Source organism: Bufo gargarizans, chromosome 4, assembly GCF_014858855.1.
Source record: "Bufo gargarizans isolate SCDJY-AF-19 chromosome 4, ASM1485885v1, whole genome shotgun sequence".
Classification (NCBI taxonomy): Eukaryota; Metazoa; Chordata; class Amphibia; order Anura; family Bufonidae; genus Bufo; species Bufo gargarizans.
In genome coordinates this window covers 190124214-190146504 of record NC_058083.1, presented here as the reverse complement: position 1 = coordinate 190146504, position 22291 = coordinate 190124214, and the positions used below count along the sequence as shown (strand labels likewise).

General features: G+C 42.0%; 1 protein-coding gene across 8 annotated transcripts in view; it reads left to right on the top strand.

The window, feature by feature from the left end:
- The window catches only part of DLG1 (discs large MAGUK scaffold protein 1), a 235311-nt gene that overhangs the window by 162224 nt on the left and 50796 nt on the right, over positions 1–22291 (top strand). For all 8 annotated transcript variants that reach the window (XM_044291546.1, XM_044291545.1, XM_044291544.1 and 5 more), the window contains 4 exons: positions 1789–1891; positions 3411–3525; positions 18365–18541; positions 22136–22205. In XM_044291546.1, coding sequence (XP_044147481.1) covers positions 1789–1891; positions 3411–3525; positions 18365–18541; positions 22136–22205 — 465 coding nt within the window. The remainder of the gene's footprint in view (positions 1–1788; positions 1892–3410; positions 3526–18364; positions 18542–22135; positions 22206–22291) is intronic.

The window sequence follows — 22291 nt, the reverse complement described above, 5'->3', positions numbered from 1 at the left end:
AGTGTGCTTCAGAAGATCTTTCATCTTATAACCCTGGATATTCACTGAAATCAATGAGTTTGGATGACTTCTATGTAATGTGTATGGCCAGCTTAACCTACAAAGCTTTTCCTATCCCATTTTTCTCAATTCTTTATATTACTTAAGTGGGGGAACAGATATGTCAGGCTAACTATAATTTCTTAGCTATTCAATTTTAGCTCACCACCGTTTTTTTTGGGTGATGGTTTCTTTAAATACCTTACACACCCCAAACTGATGAACAGAAATTTTGCCGATTGATTTTGTTAGTCATAAACATGGTGGTGTAAGCGACTGGAGTATGGATTTAATATTGCTGTAGGGCAGCAGATGGCAAGTGTGTCACAAATAGATAGTGGATCAATGTTAAAGGACAGCTAATGTAATGGGAAGATCTGTAGTGTGGTGATTTATTTTGTAACCAAAAAATGTGTATGTACATCCCAACACACACCCGTACACACACATTTCCACAGACTGAAGGATGCAAGTTTCTTCCTGTATTGATAGGAGATACTAGTGTGAAACATTCTGTTACGTACAAGAGTTCACCTACATATGCTGAAATTCCTGCTTAATAACATGGTCATGTTCTAAGGGAAACTTCCGGCAAGTGATGGAGACATCATTTAGGGGTTCATGCACTGTGAATCTTACTGCTAGAATACTGGCTACAATAAACGGGTCATGCCCTTTTAACTCTCATTGGCTTCTCTTATGGTTAATTTACACCACGCAGTTGTAGGGCACATTATCAGGAATAAACGTTCCAGATACTCTGCCCGTGTAAGGGTGCAGCAGAAAACCCAATGAACGAGCAAAACATTTGTTTTTTGAGTAAAATGACTTTTGGTGCAGACATCCTAATCATCATTTCTGGCAGGAGATTGTCTTGTGTAAACAGTGACCTACTACCCAAGAACAATGAATATGTATGAGGAGAAGCTTTCGCCATTTCTCATCCTCATACAGTGGAGGTGATCGTTGCATGTAAATGACGAGCAGACATTTATCAGGCAGGAACGCTTCCTTCCCATAATTGTGTGCTCGACTGCGTGGTGTAAGTGTGCCTTTAACTTCAAGTGAGAGATGGTAAGGCAGGCAACAGACTATAGCTCTAGTCTATGGCCTGTGTTCTGAGGCAGACATTGGGTATGTAACACCTTGCAGAATGACACTGCCTCTTTGTTTATTGTCGTGCAAACCCCAGTGATATGTTATGACCTGTCTCTACAGTCTACCAGATTGTTTAGTTGTCTGATATTAAAGATACACCTTTAACTAAAGGGAACCTGTCACCGGGATTTTGGGTATAGAGCTGTGGAGATGGGTTGCTAGATGGCCGCTAGCACATCCACAATACCCAGTCCCCATAGCTCTGCGTGCTTTTATTGTGTAAAAAAATAATAATTTGATACATATGCAAATTAACCTGAGATGAGTCCTGTCCCGAACTCCTCTCATATACAGGACTCATCTCAGGGACAGGACTCATTTCGGTTAATTTGCATATGTATGAAATAGTTTTTTTTACACAATAAAAGCACACAGAGCTATGGGGACTGGGTATTGTGGATGTGCTAGCGGCCATCTAGCAACCCATCTCCGCAGCTCTATACCCCAAATCCAGGTGACAGGTTCCCTTTAACACCTCTACAGAAATAAAGTGCTTACAGTTTTTCTTTCCTGAATGTCTAAGTGGGGTTTTGTGCACCTCTTCTGACACATCTAGTGTGATCCCATGTCCTTTTCCGCTTAATCTCCTAGGTAAATGGTGTTGATCTCAGAGCAGCGACCCACGAACAAGCAGCAACAGCTCTGAAAAACGCTGGCCAAACTGTAACCATTATTGCACAATACCGTCCAGAAGGTACACCAACCTTTTTCTCTCATTATTTATAGCTAGTTGTGCAAGATTTATGTTTTAGTGAATGTAAGACACATGTAGCTCAGTTGGGTCTCATTACCACCTTTCCAGTACTCCTAATTTTGAACAAGGTCTTCGCAGGATTTGGGCAGTGACATTATCCATCCATTCCGAAGTAACCCTTGCCAATCAGTCTTCTGTGTTATCTGTCCACAATCTTTCATTTTCCCTGGCAATACAATAAGGTGAACATTCTGCCAATAGCTGTGCAGCCTCTAGTGGTAATGAGTTGATCGCATTCAGTTTGATTTTATTCTGAAAAAACATTCTTCAAATGGCCAGGAAACGTACCTTTCTGTATCCATAGATATCAGCACATATGTTTAAAGGGTACCTATCATTTCAAAGAACTTTTCATGTCATAAGTTTTGATTGGTACGTGTCTCCTACTGATCGCTAAAATTGATGGGCCGAAGCACTAACCTGAGTGCAGTTCTTTTTGTTTCTGGTCAGCTCTGTTTGGCACTTTTGAAGAGCAGAGCAAGTAGTGTACAGGCTCATAGACGTTTCTATGAGGAGAGATGATCTGTAGTTTCATAGTGCTCACCTTAGAGCTTCTACCCTTTCATTTTAGCAAGTGATAGTAGTCTTCATACTCAGAATCCCATATTTTCCCTTTGAGTATCCCAGCCCTGAAGCATTTATCACCTATTTACTAGATGATACATGGCAGATTGGTGGGTTCTTCTGACTGTGGAGACCTCCATAGATTACCAGGGCAGTTGACCCTGTTTTGCACAGCTGCAAGACTGGCTCTTCCCATTAGTGCAATAGACTCTAAATGAAGCAGCAAGGTACATGACAAGCATTCAGCACTCCATCCAAACATCTCCTAAATGCATTCTTATGCTTGGCAAGATTGGGGTCTCGTGTTCTGGCATTTTGGGTGGGGATTCCAGTGGACTGATCTGATGTTCAAACTTTTGATAATGTGCCTTATATGCCAAGCTACATAATGTTGTCTTTAATGTATTGTTGTTTTACAAGGTTTACACAAAATTTTGTAGACCTAGGCCCAGGAGACGTATATTTGTTTGTTGCTGTCTGTCGAGATTGCCTTGGATGGGTTTGCACGGTTTGATCCAAATCCATACTAAGAACCTCAAACATCTATTTACAATAAATGGAGCAGCAATTAAAAATACTCAATTCTCAATGTGCTGTGCTGCTACTGAAAATCAGCGTGTGGAAAATGTGCATCAAATCCACATGCAAATCTGCACCAATTGATGCAGATTGTCTGCACGGATTTCCCTGCGAACACCTGCGGATTTCAGTGCCAGTTCTCTGCACATAAATCCTGAACGTGTGCATTTAGCCTTAACCTCATATATTGTTTGGAGGTGCTGGTTTTGTTTGGAAATGTCTTTGCTTTGTTGCAAGGTCAGTCATGTCCTTTGCTTAGAAGCGTGTTGATACTTTCTTGCAAGTAATGTGTATTTCTATGTTTTTTCCTTTATAGAATATAGTCGTTTTGAAGCAAAAATACATGATCTTAGGGAACAGATGATGAACAGTAGTGTCAGCTCAGGGTCCGGATCTCTTCGAACAAGTCAAAAACGGTCACTATATGTCAGGTGAGTACCTAAGATAAGCATGCAAAGTTATCATCTGTTCAAATCTATTTTTACTAAAAATATAATATCGGCGTACCAAACCTGTATGCAGTTGATTTGTTATATTAGGACACTGCAAACTCTAGATCTTTGTCTATCCGTGTGTGTGTGTGTATAATAACGCTGAGCAGAAGTCAAAAGGGAGGAGTGGAAAAAATGATGCAAAGCAAAAAATGCTTTCAAAAATAGAAGTCTTAATTTTTTTAAAAATCAATTAAACAAGTGCAAAGAGAATGAACGAAAGAGAAATTTAAATAAATCAATGTTTGGTGCGACCACCCTTTGCCTTCCAAAGAGCATCAGTTCTTCTACGTACACTTGTACACAGTTTTTTAAAGGAACTCTGCAGGGAGGTTGTTCCAAACCTCTTGGAGAACTAACAGCAGCTCTTTTGCGGATGTAGACTAGTTAAAATCCTTCTGTTTCCTCATATATTCATAGACAGACTTGATGATGTTGAGATCGGGGCTCTGTGGAGACCATATCATCCCTTCCAGAACTTTTTTTTACACAGAAGATAGTGTCTATTGATATCGGTTGTATGTTTGGGATTGTTGTCCTGCAGAATACATTTGGAGCCGATCAGATGTTTTCCTGGTGGTATTGCGTTATGGATAAGTATCTGATTGTATTTCTCAGCGTTGAGAAGATCATTAATCCTGACCAAATCCCAAACTTCATTTGCTAAAAACTTGCAGCAGATGGAAGACACATCATGCCTACTTCCCTTTAAAAAAAACTGGAATGTCCAGCAGTATCATCAGGTCAGAAGTGGCAGAAACCAGTGGGAACCAGGTAGGCCCATCTACTCTGCAAAGAAGTCTGGAAGAAGGTGTTCTTCATGAAAGAATTGCAGGCAGAAAGCTATATCTTCGATGTGAAAACAAGGCCAGGCGACTTAATGATGCACGAAAACATAGGAAATGGGATACAGAAGAATAGCAGCAGGTGCTCTGGACTGCGGAGTCCGGCCGGAGAGCAGTACAATAATCATGGTCTGCAGCTAACAGTGAAGCATAGTGGAGGTTCCTTGCAAGTTTAGGCCTGCATTTCAGCAAATGGAGTTGTGTATCCATCACTCGATACAGTCATGCTCCAAATTTATTTTGCAGCAGGACAATGACCCTAAACATACAGGCAGTGTCATTTAGAACTTCAGTCTAAAGAAGAACAAGAAGTCCTCAAGTCTGTCTGGGATTACATGAACGGACAAAAGTTCTGCTCAGTTTCTTCGAAAGTGTGTGTAAATGTACCTACAAGAATTAATGCTGATTTAAAGACTGAGGGGAATCGCACCAAATATTGATTTGATCTAGATTTCTCTTTTGTTTATTCACTTTGTATTTTAATTTATAAAAATAAGCTAACACTTCTATTTTTGAAAGCATTCTTGCTATACAGTACTGTATATTATAAAGTGACATATGTTTGGCCTTGTAATTGTTGAAATATTACAGTTTTGCTTTATATTGCATAGATTTGTCCTTTATACTCTGACATATAAACTTCTGTTCTATTTTTAATTTCTAAATGTCATGTCAGATCTATTGCTTCTAGCTGTTGACAATGCTACTGGCAAGTTAAATGCAGTATTCTACAGGAACAAAGCATTATGTCCTTGATTACTAATACTGCATGCCAGTAGCACTAAGGAAGAAATTCCAAAGTCCTAAACATTAAAATCTACTATGCTAATAACAGTGATTAAAATAGTGCAAGTTTTCTGTATTTGCTGCGAGATGATTTCCTACCTCTTCAGGAATGCCCATTCTTGGTAACAAGGAGGAAGTATTTTAGACCATCTAAAATGACCATCTCAGAGTTATCAAGCATGTTCATGAGCATATAGTTATTGCTCAAAATATAATTATATTGTGATATTCAGAGATATTGACATACTCAAAAAAGATAAATGTAAGGGATTGCCCACCTGTTAAAATATCAGTGACTTGGCCATGTTATCAGTTTCAGATTGGCGGAGATCTGTTAATCTGTTACATAACAGCAGGCAGAGGCGAAGCCCCCCACCCCCTCAATGTGTACTGCCTGTGCTGGGATCTGAGCTGCACGGGCCATTGCAAAGTGGTTGGAGCCTGCTGCTTTGGACTCTGTCCATTATTAAGCCCCTTTCAGGCGAGCGAGTTCCACACATTGGACTCACAGCTTGAGTATGCGACAGCTCCTGTCCTGACCTCCCAGCACTGAATGGGTCGCATAGCATCATCTTGATTTATGCTGCTATGTAACCCTTAGAGTTCTAGAATGTATTGGATAATACTGACATAATGCTGTCAGTGTTATCCAATACATTCCAGAACTGTAAAGGTTACATAGCATCATGAATCAATATAATGCTATGTGACCCTGTCAGTGCTCGCAGGGCAGGACGGGAGTTGCTGCATACTCCCGCTGCCAGTCCGATGCGTTGGGCTCGCCCCCCCCCCCCCCCCCCCCCCTAAACATTAACTGATAGCTTCTTTATACAATCATCTAGTTGGAAAAAAAAAAGGTTTCTTTGAGATATGCATAATTTATTTGAAGCAAAAGAAAGAAAAGCCTTTTTAAAGCCTCAACAAATATTTAGAGATGCACCTATAACCTATATGGTGATTACACAACAGTGTTGCAAATGATGAGACTTGGCTCTGTATTAACGTCATGTTCAAGTGCTGTACTGTCTGGATGGAAGAATATGGAATTTCCTGTTAGGCCAATTATCTACTTAAGAACCGCAGAGCATTTATTGCAGCAGTCTGGGTTGTTTGTGTACAATATTAAAATTTAATGCTGCCTTTTTTTTATTAAATTAACCTAGCCAAGTGAATTAGAGAAACACTAAAGTTGGCATATAATGCGAAGTGAGAAAATAATGAAAAGGAAATTTTCTTATTTTTTTCCCAAATGTTTTTTCACTAGTGTAACTCCACCCAAAATTCATAGAATAGCGCCCAGATAAGTTACTGGATTAGGTATCGCCGTTATGTCTTCTAGCAGAGCCAAAAGAGTCAAGCCCCCAGCCTCTCAGGCCAAGAAAAGGCAAGCCAAACAGTGTTTTCCCCCAGCTTCTTACACTGAGCTTGTCGTGAAAAAGTTATTCAGCAGGATTTCTCTTGCCACCTTCAATAACAAGAAGGTAAAAGGCAAGATGAAGGTGTGCGCAGGTTATTAGTCTCCAATCTTACAATCTAATAGTTTGCAGTGGCACATAAAGTACATTGAATGACAGAGGCAATATTACAGGCTAGAGTATAATGTATAGACGAGCATTCCTCATCTTGTCTTGTGCAGAAATATTTATTAGTTAAAGGGAACCTGTCACCTGGATTTTGGGTATAGAGCCGAGGACATGGGTTGCTAGATGGCCGCTAGCACATCCACAATACCCAGTCCCCATAGCTCTGTGTGCTTTTATTGTGTAAAAAAAACGATTTGATCCATATGCAAATTAACCTGAGATGAGTCAGCGCTTGAAAATATGACTCTTCTCCGGTCACACAAGTAAGATATGACTCTCTTATGTTAATTTGCATAAAAGGCGGGAAGTACAAAAATGCATAATACTTATTGTATTCGTCTGCAAATGAAATTAAAAGTGTAATGTATATGTTTAGGGTAACACAATGAATATTTAGAAACGCTCAGTGAGGGTAGCATAGTAGAGGTGACAGGTTCCCTTTAAAAAATGTATAGTATTTTAAAAGAGAATGTATTTGGGAATGGTATAATGTACAGATGGAGTATACAGTTGCTTATTGAAATTTCCACAAAAACATAAAATGGTGTGGACTTAATCCACAGATCCCCCCCCCTCCCTATAACAGTGTCATCCACAGATCTCCCTCCCCGCCACTCACAGGAGTGTACATTTGACATTTCTTTTTTTTTTATCACATTTTTATTAAAGATTTTACATGCAGCCAATTGTTCAAATAAACATACATTATATGACAATAGGATATCAATACAGTAAAATCAATCATACTTTATCCAAATCAGCATGTCAATGACACTGCATCAAAAAAAAAAAAAAATCTTTATTAAATCTCCCATTCCCCCCCAACTCCCTCCCCACCTCCCCACCTCCCCACCTCCCCCTCTCCCCCTCTCCGTGTGGTCATCTCCCTCGACATGGACAAAAATGCTCCAATTCTCTTACATCTTAGCTTCCAAATCCCCTTAGGACCATTCCATTCCAAATATGCATCAATCTCTGAGACTTCCCCCCAGGTCCAGCCAGCCACACCTGCCATTGCTTCTTAAATTTCTGTACAGTGCCTCTTTTAATATAGATGCCACTCTCCATGGATATCATATGATTGACCATATTTATCCACTCTGACTTAGTCGGAGAGATCGGCTGTATCCAGTGTTTTGCAATGGATTTACGTGCAATGTACAATAATTTAGCAATTGCTAATTTATAATCATTGGTGGTTGTTAGGTCCTCTACATACCCAAGATACCCCACCAGTGGAGTCTTTGGTAAAATAACTCCATAGCTGTTTTCTATTTGTCTATACACTCCACACCAGAAACGCTCCAGTTCTGTGCAGGACCAAAACATATGAGCCAAGTCTGCATCCGGGGCAGCACATCTAGGACAGTTAGAGTCCGCACGTAGACCCATCTTAAACAGGAATCGTGGCGTCTTGTATACCCTATGAATAAGGAATAATTGCGATCGCCTATGTGCCACACTCATAGATATTGTGGATACTGCCCCCAAAACATCCCTCCATTTTTTCTCCGACAGTTCTCCAACATCCCTCTCCCACTTAGCTTTAAGACTGGTTAATGGATCACATACTACTTTATCTATCTAGTAGACTGGCATAAGCCATGGAGATAATCATGCGCGATAATCTGGCCTGCACCGTACATTTGACATTTCTAAACTGTAATCCATATCCTGCAGTAACTTTAACTTTAAATCAGGATACAGCGGCCGCTCATCTCTACTAGTACCTTAACCTTACACCACTCGGCTAGCTTCGGTAACAGGGCCAGGCTACAGCCTACAGGCACTGCCTGTTAGTTGTTACCGAGCGAGTGCTGATTTCTGCAGGTAAGAGGATACGGATTACAGTTTAGAAGAAATGTACACTCCTGTGAGCGGTCCAGTGGCGGATCCAGAGCCTGGTATCTGGAGGGGCACTTCCAGATTATTTTCTGTCCGCCGCCACAAAACAATGGTGCTTATAGAACAGACTACACAGTGTAGTGGTATACTGTATATTGTGTTGCACAGTGTATACTATATGTGTATAACAAACATATTTCATATGAAAACTTACAGTTACTTGGCTTGGCCCTTGGGGATCTCGGACACCACTTCAACACTTTGGCCGGGGGCTCGGTGGAACTGATGCTGTGCTTTATCCTAATGAGAAAGACTTCATAATAAGGATTTGGAGAAGGGGCAGAGGGATAGCAGAGCAGGGAAAGGCTGGTGCTGCTACAGGGGGTCATATCATGGGGGAGTAATAAAGCCCACCATTATGCCGCACCCAGTAGAAGTAATTCTCCTTATAATGTGACAGTGCAAAAAATGCCCCCAGTTGAGCTAATGTCCCCATAGTGCCCCCATGATGTGCCAGTATAAAATACCCCTATATAGTGCCCCCAGTAAATGCCCCCATAGTGCTCTTCTCCCCCCTTCCTCCTAGTGCCCCCCATAATGTACCAGTATAAAATGCCCCATATATCGTGCCCCAGTAAATGCCCTCAGTGTCCCCCATAATTTGCAAGTATAAAATATCCCCCCTTAGTGCCCCCCGTAGATGACCCCATAGTACTCCTCTCCCCCCTTCCCCATAGTACCCACCATAATGTGTCCCAGTATAAAATGCTACTGTACAGAGCCCCCCATATAAAATACCCCTTCTTTGTTGCCTCAGTAGATGCCCCTATAGTGCCCCCATCATGTGCCAGTAATGAGCCCAGCCCCCCCATCATGTGACAGTAATGAGCCCAGCCCCCCCATCATGTGACAGTAATGAGCCCAGCCCCCCCATCATGTGACAGTAATGAGCCCAGCCCCCCATCATGTGACAGTAATGAGCCCAGCCCCCCCATCATGTGACAGTAATGAGCCCAGCCCCCCCATCATGTGCCAGTAATGAGCCCAGCCCCCCCATCATGTGCCAGTAATGAGCCCAGCCCCCCCATCATGTGCCAGTAATGAGCCCAGCCCCCCCATCATGTGCCAGTAATGAGCCCAGCCCCCCCCATCATGTGCCAGTAATGGGCCCAGCCCCCCCATCATGTGCCAGTAATGGGCCCAGCCCCCCCATCATGTGCCAGTAATGGGCCCAGCCCCCCCATCATGTGCCAGTAATGGGCCCAGCCCCCCCATCATGTGCCAGTAATGGGCCCAGCCCCCCCATCATGTGCCAGTAATGGGCCCAGCCCCCCCATCATGTGCCAGTAATGGGCCCAGCCCCCCCATCATGTGCCAGTAATGGGCCCAGCCCCCCCATCATGTGCCAGTAATGGGCCCAGCCCCCCCATCATGTGCCAGTAATGGGCCCAGCCCCCCCATCATGTGCCAGTAATGGGCCCAGCCCCCCCATCATGTGCCAGTAATGGGCCCAGCCCCCCCATCATGTGCCAGTAATGGGCCCAGCCCCCCCATCATGTGCCAGTAATGGGCCCAGCCCCCCCATCATGTGCCAGTAATGGGCCCAGCCCCCCCATCATGTGCCAGTAATGAGCCCAGCCCCCCCCCCCCCCCATCATGTGCCTGTAACTCATCCCACCAAAAGAGATCCTACCTAAGTCAATCTGTCAAAAAAAAAAAAAAGTATATATATGACTCGGACAATGGATACACTAAAATATGATTATTATTTTTTGCTTCAAAACTGCTATTATTGTGTTAAAGTGAAATAAATAAATAAAAGTATACATATTAGCAGGGCTCCAGATGGCGACCAAAATGGTCGCCAATGCAACTTAGAATTGCAAAATGGCATCAAGCCTTTGTAGTCTTGTCGCCATTTGCGCCTACACCTTCTGCAGCTCTGCCTCTTCTTTTTTTTTTTTTCTTGAAGGCTTTCATTCAGCAGACACACACGGCAGACGTCTGCTGGGTGAAGATCCTCCCCCCACACTACCCGGCATAGATGGTGGGCATGGCTTGGGTTCCCGCATCTTGTTTTTTCAGTATGTTTTAATTTTCAACACTCCGAGGGCAAAACCTCTGACCACCACATGCTTTTTTTTAGTCGCGGCCATCTTGCTACTCCGGGTCAAGTAAACCTTGCACTTCACACATTCAATCTCAATCGCCAGCCCAGAATAGCAACAAACCTCATTCTCCAATCAGGTGTCTGGTCACATGCAGGCGAAAGACTTTGGATTCTGCTCACTGGCTAATCTGGCACTCCTGTTGCTGATGGGTGGGCGTGGCTTAGGATGGCGGGCGTTTTGATGGACAGCGCTAATAGACTGCAGTATCCAGTCACTATCAGGGGCACTTGTGTGAACGTGAGGGAGCCAGGGTTGTCACAGTTTAGTGGCACATGTTCCTTTAGGGCTGGTTCACATGGTGCAGTTTTTGATGGAGCCTTAGAGGCACGACTTAGTGCCAACATTGTGCCACAGTTCTGGCATAAAATTCTGACTCCAAAATAAGCCAATCAGTAGCTGTACAGAGTAATGAAGTGAAAGAAAATCACTGCAGCTCTCGCCTGCAACCTCCCAATGGAGCACGGAAAATCAGACCTGGACTTGGTCAGATGCAAGGTACAATGAAAAACGAGGAATCCAGCTCCACATAAAATGTACTTTAAAGGGACACTGGCAGGCCTTCTGAGCATAATTAGCTCTTTATATGCCCCCCTAGGTCTTATAATAAGTTCCCAATTCATATAAGTATTATCCCTGTGCGCATTGTTAACCACTTAAGGACCACAGGTTTATACCCCCCTAGTGACCAGGCCCTTTTTTACAAATCGGCACTCCACAATTTTAGCGGTTTATTGCTCGGTCATGCAACTTACCACCCAAATTAATTTTACCTCCTTTTCTTCTCACTAATAGAGCTTTCATTTGGTGGTATTTCATTACTGCTGACATTTTAACTTTTTTTGTTAATCAAAATTTAACGATTTTTTTGCAAAAAAATGAAATTTTTCACTTTCAGTTGTAAAATTTAGCAAAAAAAAAAAACGACATCCATATATAAATTTTTCGCTAAATTTATTGTTCAACATGTCTTTGATAAAAAAAAATGTTTGGGTAAAAAAAAAAAATGGTTTGGGTAAAAGTTATAGCGTTTACAAACTATGGTACAAAAATGTGAATTTCCGCTTTTTGAAGCAGCTCTGACTTTCTGAGCACCTGTCATGTTTCCTGAGGTTCTACAATGCCCAGACAGTAGAAAACCCCCACAAATGACCCCATTTCAGAAAGTAGACACCCTAAGGTATTCGCTGATGGGCATAGTGAGTTCATAGAACTTTTTATTTTTTGTCACAAGTTAGCGGAAAATGATGATTTTTTTTTAGTTTTTTTATCTTACAAAGTCTCATATTCCACTAACTTGTGACAAAAAACAAAAACTTCCATGAACTCACTATGCCCATCACAAAATACCTTGGGGTGTCGTCTTTCCAAAATGGGGTCACTTGTGGGGTAGTTATACTGCCCTGGCATTTTAGGGGCCCAGATGCGTGAGAAGAAGTTTGAAATCAAAATCTGTAAAAAATGACCGGTGAAATCCTAAAGGTGCTCTTTGGAATGTGTGCCCCTTTGCCCACCTAGGTTGCAAAAAAGTGTCACACATGTGGTATCGCCATACTCAGGAGAAGTTGGGCAATGTGTTTTGGGGTGTCATTTTACATATACCCATGCTGGGTGAGATAAATATCTTGGTCAAATGCCAACTTTGTATAAAAAAATTGGAAAAGTTGTCTTTTGACGAGATATTTCTCTCACCCAGCATGGGTATATGTAAAATGACACCCCAAAACACATTGCCCAACTTCTCCTGAGTACGGCGATACCACATGTGTGACACTTTTTTGCAGCCTAGATGCGCAAAGGGGCCCAAATTCCTTTTAGGAGGGCATTTTTTGACATTTGGATCCCAGACTTCTTCTCACACTTTCGGGCCCCTAAAATGCCAAGGCAGTATAAATACCCCACATGTGACCCCATTTTGGAAAGAAGACACCCCAAGGTATTCAATGAGGGGCATGGCGGGTGTCTTCTTTCCGAAATGAGGTCACATGTGGGGTATTTATACTGCCCTGGCATTTTAGGGGCCCTAAAGCGTGAGAAGTCTGGAATATAAATGTCTAAAAAATGTTACGCATTTGGATTCCGTGAGGGGTATGGTGAGTTCATGTGAGATTTAATTTTTTGACACAAGTTAGTGGAATATGAGACTTTTTTTTTTGTTTTTGTTTTTTTTTCTTACAATTTCCGCTAACTTGGGCCCAAAAAATGTCTGAATGGAGCCTTACAGGGGGGTGATCAATGACAGGGGAGTGATCAGGGAGTGTATATGGGGTGATCACCCCCCTGTCACTGATCACCCCTCTGAAAGGCTCCATTCAGACGTCCATATGTGTTTTACAGATCCACGGTTACATGGATCGGATCCGCAAAACACATACGGACGTCTGAATGGAGCCTGACAGGGGGGTGATCAGGGAGTGTATATGAGGTGATCACCCCCCTGTAAGGCTCCATTCAGACGTCCGTATGCGTTTTGCGGATCCGATCCATGTATCCGTGGATCCGTAAAACAAATACGGACATCTGAATGGAGCATGACAGGGGGGTGATCAATGACAGGGGGGTGATCAGGGAGTCTATATGGAGTGATCAGGGGTTCATAAGGGGTTAATAAGTGACCGGGGGGGGGGGGGGGTAGTGTAGTGGTGTTTGGTGCTACTTTACACAGCTACCTGTGTCCTCTGGTGGTCGATCCAAACAAGAGACCACCAGAGGACCAGGTAGCAGGTATATTATACGCTGTTATTAAAACAGCGTCTAATATACCTGTTAGGGGTTAAAAAAAATCGCATCTCCAGCCTGCCAGCGAACGATCGCCGCTGGCAGGCTGGAGATCCGCTCGCTTGTGTGCGCGCGTTCACAGGAAATCTCGGCTCACGCGAGATGACGCCAATCGGCGTTACTGTGACCTGGAAGAGCCGCCGCAATGACGCCTTTCGGCGTTAGCGTGGCGGCAAGCGGTTAAATGTGAAAAATCATCTTTATAATCACCTCTCCTTTCTGCTGCATTTGTGCCCAGCCCGCGCCCCAACTGCCGGATCCTTAGACACGCCCATCTCATTAGTATTCACTTCGCTGGGCGGTATTTTCCTGTCCCTGACATTCGGAGATCCAGCGCATGGGAAAAATGGTATGGGCGTTTCATTGACGATATGTTGTGGGTGTGGCAGGGTGATTCAGAGGACTTGGCTCTTTTTGTGGAGTATTTAAATAATTGTCTTTCATCCATTAAACTTTCCATGGTCAGTGATCTCCTTTCAGTTCTATTCTAGGATCTATCCCTGCTGGGTTATACAGGTAATAATGTAGTCCATAACTACACCCATCGTAAAATTACTGCGGGGAACACCCTGCTCTATGCATCATCCTGTCATCCCCTCCATGTCGCCAGGAATATTCCTAGAGGGGAGATGTTAAGGGTTCGACAGAATTGTTCTACTCTTGACCTTTTTTTCTAAGGAAGCCTCTGACATTACAGCAAGATTGCAGACCGGGGGATATCCATTGGAGAGTATCCATTTAGCTAGAGAATTTGCTAGACAAAAAGATAGGGACTCTCTTCTGTTTACTCAAACTAAAGAAAATATAAGAAAAGTAAACAGAATCATTCTTATGCACAGAGTTTGAGTGAACCGGAGACCTTTGTCACCAATTACAGCAATGAATATCCCCTTTTCTGCAATACATTACGCAAACACTTCCCAGTCATAGGCTATGATGAGGGTTGGGGAGATGTCGCCGATGCAGGCATTAGATGTATAGCAAAAAAAGCGCCTACAATTGGACAAAAAGTTAGCCTCAGTTTATTCCTTGACAATGCCCCCTGCCAACCAGTTTGGCTTAGAACAAAGGGTAATTTTAAATGTGGAAGTAAGAGGTGCATTTGCTGTCTACATATGTAATGGTTAAAATGTCGTCTCTACGTCTAATGGTAGTACGCATGAGTTGCGACAATACATTAATTGTAATACTGAATATGTTGTCTGTCATTACCTGTCGAGATTGCGCGTTGCAGTATGTGGTATGCACCACGAATCAACTTAAGGTTATAATACGGAACTTTGGTCACATAAGGGAATACACTCAGACACTCTGTTATGGGACAATACCCATTTAACGGAACTAAAATGAATTGAGCAAAGCGTCTGAAGGAAATACGGAATGAATAAACTGGGCCAGATATGGAGAGGGAGACATAATTACCTTTTAAGAACTAAAAAAGGAGTACAGAAAAGACAATAAAGATTTTGTGCTTTTTTTTACCTACAAATGAAGATAGGGAAAGGAACGCAAATCGCCCCTCTTCCATCAACCCTAGCTAATATTGCACATTTAACAGCAGGGAGGAAACTGATTTCCAAAATATATGGATGCCTCATACATCGGAAGACAAAAAATAAAGCCATTGATACTTTAAACTATAAATGGCAACATGTTTTAAATTCGCAACAGGAAGAACTTTGGGAAGAGGCTATACAGTTGAAAAATAGGGTGTTCAATAGCTTCTCCCATAGAATCACTCAGTTTAACATATTATATCGCCTGTATTACTCCCCTAAGATGTTAATGAAATGTTATAAAACTAAACAATTTAGCTGGAGAGGAGAGGATTGGGAGAGCTGCGTGGTATTCCGATTAAAGTACATTTTATGTTTTTAGAGTCGGAGTAATGGTCCGTTCACACGTCCGTAGTTCTGGGTCTGCATCTGTTCCGAAATTCTGCACAACAGGCGAACCCGTTCATTTCAATAGGGCTGCAAAAGATGTACTGTCTGCATCTGTTGCTCTGTTCCGCGACCCTGCAAAAAAGGTAGAGCATGTCTTATTCTTGTCCGCAATCGCAGACAAGAATAGGCATTTCTATCATAGGGCCGGTATCCGTGTTTTGCCGATCCATAATACATTTATGGACATGTGAATGGTCTGTCCGTGCACCAGATTTATCCTCCAACCTGACCCCTGTGATAGATCTGGTGCAGATCTGGGCTGTCGGTCTAAATTCACATTATCTACAGGATTAGTAAATCTCTGGGCCAGTGTGTAAAAAAAAAAAAAAAAGCTTATTCTTGCATAACCTGAGCTAAAGGGCTCTGCCAGGCTTTATGGAGTCGGCAGGGATGTGCTTCCACCAGGACTGAGCCGACATTGGCGCCTGTTCCTGTAATAAGCGCAACAGTCTTCCTGCAGCACATTGCACATTTTTAGGGATTTTAGGAAAGTTTACTTAACCTTTAATAATCTCATCCACTCTCTGCAGACACTTTCCACAAGGAAAATCTACATCATGTCAATTTATGTTGCAAATGTCATTCTTTGTAAGGGCTCATGCACACGACCGTTGGATTTTTTGCAGTCTGCAAATTGGTGATCCGCAAAACATGGATAGCAGCCATGTGCGTTCTGTGTTTTAATGAACGCCCGGCCCATCATAGACCAATCCTATCCGTAGTTCGGACAAGAATAGGACATGGTCTATATTTTTGGGGGGCTGTAGGACAGACATACAGATGCAGAGAGCACACGGATACGGATTACCAATGCAAATCTGGCTGGTCTGACAGGTCATGGAAATGGGTGCACAACCCCTTTAACTGTGTGGGCTGTAGCTTAGAAAACTCCAAATGATATCCCAGCTATATTATATGTATTTTAAATTTGGTGACTAAAAATTTCATTTGGCGACTAAATTTCAGTTTAGGAGCCAATGGCTCCTTAATATTTGTTTTAGTCTGGAGCACTGATTAGGTATCACTGCGTCCGTAAGAACCAGCTCTCTAAAAAATATCACATGACCTAACCCCTAAAAAACCCCTAAAAAAACAAAAGCAATTTTTTGTCACCTAACATCACAGTGCAACACCAATCAATCAAAATGGCATATGCCCCCCAAAATAGTACCAATCAAACTATCACCTCATCCCGCAAAAAATAAGACCCTAAGACAATCGGTCAAAAAATAAAAAAGCTATGGCTTTCAGACTATGGAGACACTGAATCATAATTTTTTTGGTTTCAAAAATGCTATTATTGTGTAAAACTTAAGTAAATAAGAAAAAGTATACATATTAGGTATTGCCACGTCCGTAACGATCTGCTCTATAGAAATGTCACATGACCTAACTGCGCAGGTGAACGTTGAATAAATAAAAACTGTGCTAAAACAACCAATTTTTGGGTCATCTTGCCCCATAAAGTGTAACAATGAACAAGACTATCGGCAGGAAAATAAAAAATATGCCGTTCAGAAAATGGAGACACAAAAACCTAATTTCTTTTTTTTTATGCTTTATTATGTAAAACTGAAACAAACAACAAAAAACTAAGAAAGTAGACATATGTGATATCATTGCGTCTGTAACAACCTGCTCTATAAGAATAGCACATGATCTACCCTGCGAGATGAATGTTGTAAGAAATAAACAGTGCCAAAACTGACATTTTTTTGGTTACCTTACCGCACAAAAAACGGAATATAAATTACATTACCAAAATGATGCCCACATAAAGTGGATATATGTGGAATGTGAAATAATGAATATTTTATGAGGCATCACTGTCTGTCTTAAAAGCAGAGAGATTCAAATTTAGAAAACAGTTAACTTTTCGATATTTTTTATTTTTTTTTATAAGTAAAATATATTGACTCAACTTTACCAATAACATGAAGTACAATGTGTCATGAGAAAACAGTCTCTAAATGGCTTGGATAAGTAAAAGCGTTCCAAAAAGTCAGATTTGCTAAATTAGGCCTGGTCAGGAAGGGGGTAGATGGCCTGTTCTGGAAGTGGTTAAGTACTTTTCCAACAGCCGGAGTGGAGCACAACAGTTAGGTGGTTAAAGGTGGGAACTTATATAAAACTATTATTGCTTGCATGTATATGGGCTAAAATAATTTTCTTAATTGGTTTTCATTAACACTTTTGCTAATTCTACTCAGTTTATCTGTAGCTGCTTGCTTTTACACACATTGCAGGCTGGTTTGCCCCCTGTTCAGAGAAATCCATCACAGAAACTGTCTCAACTGGCTCCATTCACACATCTGTAATAATGGGTCTGCATCCGTTCTGAAAACGGGTGCGTACCCATTTTTTCTCTATGGGGACAGAATGGATGCGGAGAGCACACTGTACTCTCTGCATCCGCATTTCCAGAGCGTGCCGCCGATCTTTCTGTCCGCAGCACCCGAAAAAAATAGGACATGTTCTATTCTTGTCCGCACTTGCGGACAAGAGAGAGACATTTCTATGAGGGTGCCTGCCGGGTGTATTGCGGATACGCAATGCACTACGAACGTGTGAATGGACCCTTATGGTCAGTTTGATAAGATTTCAACTTCATTAAGTCATCAGACAGCTTCTCTTAACTGAGGACAGACCTTCATGTAGAGTGTATGAGAAAGCAGCAAAAGACAAACCAAGCAAAATTTATACAGAAAGCCTATTTAAGCTAATAGGTGCAGTGCAATAATAAAAATGACTCGTGTATCCATAGCCTTTATTTAAAAGTTTGGTATAGTGTTGTGTTAAATATATATTTTTGTATTATTATTCTTTAGAGCACTTTTTGATTATGACAAGACTAAAGACAGTGGCCTCCCCAGCCAAGGCCTTAACTTTAAATTTGGTGATATTCTGCATGTTGTTAACGCCTCTGATGATGAATGGTGGCAAGCACGGCAAGTTACTGCAGACGGGGAAAGTGAAGAGATTGGCGTCATTCCAAGCAAGCGCAGGTACAGTTAAACATTTTATTTTATAAGGTTACTAGATACCCACAATAACATCAGATGCATGCCTTATTTCATCAGACTGTTCTCCCTATATTTGATGCCTATCCTGCCAGCTTCTCCAGCACACAGGCACCATCTTTCCATTTTCTGCTCCATATTGTGAACAATTCTCTTTGCTGACACACCGGCCACCGTCATTGTGCATCTCTCAGAGCGTATCGATGACATCTGAAGAGACACTAGAACATGTAGTTGGGAGAAAAATGAAGAAAAATAGCTGGATGGTTACTAGATTTTAGAAAACATGATTTGTAAATGTAGTTACATACTGGTAATGATGTGGTCGAATACAATGAAATCTGTGGCTTTGATTAATGGGCTTCTCTGAAATTGATATTAGAAGTAAATGGAGACTTCTGATGGCTAGCTGCATGCTCTGATGTGGCCACTTATGCAGACTGGAAGTCCCGATAAGACACCACCAGAATTTCTTGTACAATAGAGTTGCAAGATTTAGGAGTCTGTCTTAGACTTTATGCATATAGCACAATATGTCAAGAAAAAAAATCTTTGGGTATTTGAATAAAACTTATTTTTTTCAGTATCGTAAAAGCAGCTTGACTGGGTACTTTCCAGACCTAGGAAATGACAATCACCTTATCTGGTATTTAATTAAAGGAAGGAGGTTTATTTAGGAGAGTGCTGCAAAATACTTGAAAATGTATTATTTCAAGGAAAGCACACTATTAGAATAATAACAACTCCTTTCCAGGGCCACTGCACCGTTCACCCTGCTGGGTTTTCTTTCTGACTGCAGCTGTGACAAGCCTGTATACCACGCGTCTGCATTGCCTATTGTTTGGCTGCATGGATGACATGTGGTATATGGGCATATTATCCCTGCAGCCAAACATTACATCATGCCTACGGCAATGGTGAGCATAGGTGCGGCAGTGCAGGAACAGAAAGAATTCGAGACGTGGTGAGGTTTTTGTTATTCTAATAGCGTCCCTGCCTTTTCAAAAATAGAAGAAAAGACTGTCAGTTTCTGCCAAGCGTAGCCTCTAGGGGAAAAACGTTCTCCATGTGGGATTGTGATTTCCGGGGTTGGAGAGATCTCCTGTGACAGGAGAGTGTAACTTAAAATGCTGTGCGTCTCTGCCCAACCTCCACTGTAATGATTTGTACTCACATAATGCTTTCAGTACCAATCGGACATGGAAAATGTTTCCTGCAGTGGACACACTCATCTGAAATTTGAGCTTTTTTGCCCATATAGAGTGTTTTTCAGTGTGCAGACTCTGCTTTATGTGGACTATTTGTATGTAATGTACCAAAAGAGCTTGATAGCTGTGAAATCCTGGTCTGCTGTATAGCATAGAACAATGTGCTGCATAAAATAATTTTTCTAAGGGCTCATGCACACGGCCGGTGCCCGTATTGCAGCCCACAAACATCCATGTGCACACCGTATCACGGATGCGGACCCATTCACCCACATGCTTCCATGGGGTTCCTTTCCGTGCCTCTGCACCGCACAAACAATAAAACATGTTCTGTATTTTTGCAAGTTGAATGGGTGCATATCTGTCTGCGGCAGCCACATGGATGTGTGCATGAGCCCTAATAGTTGATGTAAAATTAAAAAAAATGCAGTCAAGTCATTAATTTCATACATGGATATGCATAGTATTCTCATGACCATTATAACATTGAGCTTTGTTTTTGTAGCCTAATTTCCCAGAATTTTCAAAGGGATTTTCCAGGACCATGACCTATTCTCAGTATAGGTCATCAATATCTTCTGTGTGGGGTCTGATTTCCAGCAGAGATATACAGTGTACAACGTTGTGCTTGACACAGTACAAAGAAGCAACAGTGCTCACCTGAGCGCTGCAGCCCTTTCAAACTGCTAAGCAGGGGTGCTGGGAGTTGAACCCCCACCGAACTGATTTTGATGTTGTATCCTGAGGAAAGGTTTTCAATATTTAACTCCCAGAAAACCTATTTAAAGGGATTCTGTCACCTCTTTTTACCTTTATAGAGTTGCGGACATGCACGGCTAGATTGCCGCTAGCATGTTCGCAATATACTTGTCCAATAGCTCTGTGTGGTTTTATTGAGTCTAAAAAAGTATTATTTTTTTATATATGTAAATCAGCCTGGTAAGGAGCCCAAGGGGCTGTACTAACCGTTCAGGAGCCCAGCCACGTCCCCTGTGAAGGAGCCCAGCACCGCCTGTATCCACGCATCTCCTTCTTGCTCAGAAAGTCAGATCGCCATAATCTCGCAATGTGCGAGCTTGCGCATGCGCAGTTCCTTCCCTGAGGCTGATGCCAGCACAGGGAAGGAACACTATGTCGGCACTGCGCATGCGCGAGCTCTCGCATCGCGAGATTACGGCTATCTGACTTTGTAAGCTAGGAGGAGATTCCTGGATACAGGCGGTGCTGGGCTCCTTCACAGGGGGACGTTGCTGGGCTCCAGAACGGTTAGTACAGCCCCTCGGGCTCCTTACCAGGCTGATTTAAATAGGAAAAAAAATATATATATATATATATATATATATATATATATATATATATATATATATATAATCTTTTTAGACTCCATAAAACCACGCAGAGCTATGGGACAGGTATATTGCGGACATGCTAGCGACGATCTAGCCGTGCATGTCCGCATCTCTATAGGGTAAAAAGAGGTAACAGAATCCCTTTAACTGATTCCAAATACTGGATATTGTGAGAAATGAAAGCTAGAACTGCTTCAGCACTTCTTTCTACCAAATAAAGAATTTTAAATTATTATTACACATGTTTTGGTCGCAAAGAGCAGCTCTGATGAAAGAGCGTGACCTGTGTCAAGTGAAAGCTGCAGCTGAAAAGATTGCATACAGCATAATCTATTACTTAAAGCTGCAGATTTAGATCTATAATGAAGTTCTGTGAGTAGCAGTGCAGATTGTCAATGTGAAGCCCTAGCCTAAATCTCAGACCAATTCAGTCTATGCAGGATGGTAGAATAAAAACCACACGATCTTAGAAATTTGTTTGATCTCCAGTAATACAAATGTAGTCCTTTAATAATAAGACCTTATTTAAAGGGATTTGCAGCAATTTTATATTGGTGACCTACCCTCTGGACAGGTCGTCATCAATATCTGATCCGACAATCGGGATCGCCGTCAATCAACTGTTTGACAAGGAGGAAACGCTCCACGCAAGCACCGCTCCCTGGTCTTTACACTATGCGTCGTCTCCTGTGAAGCAGTGTCGTATTGTAATTACAAGCACAGTTTAATGAACAGGAAGCATTGCTCACTTGGAGCGCCACCTCCTCTTCAGCTGATTGGAGCAGACCCCCTCCAATCTGATATTGATGACTTATCCCCTGAAGATAGGTCATCAATATAAATCGCTGCACAATCCATTTAAATAACTCAGGATGAAAACTTTTAGTCCAGTGCTGTTCTAAAAATATCAACAAACCACGCAACTATGTCAGTGCCTCAGAGTCTCTTAATTTGATTTAATCCACATCCTTTGCATTCTTTAGTGTAGTATATGAAGCTCAACTATTATATATGTCCTTTAGGGTTGAGAAAAAAGAGCGAGCGAGGTTAAAGACTGTGAAATTTAATTCAAAAGCCAGGGGAGACAAGGGGGTAAGTAGTTTTTGCACGTACAACTTTGCCTGTGGTTCATACAATTTGACTGTCTCCCTAATTTGACAAGTATGGTGACATACCAA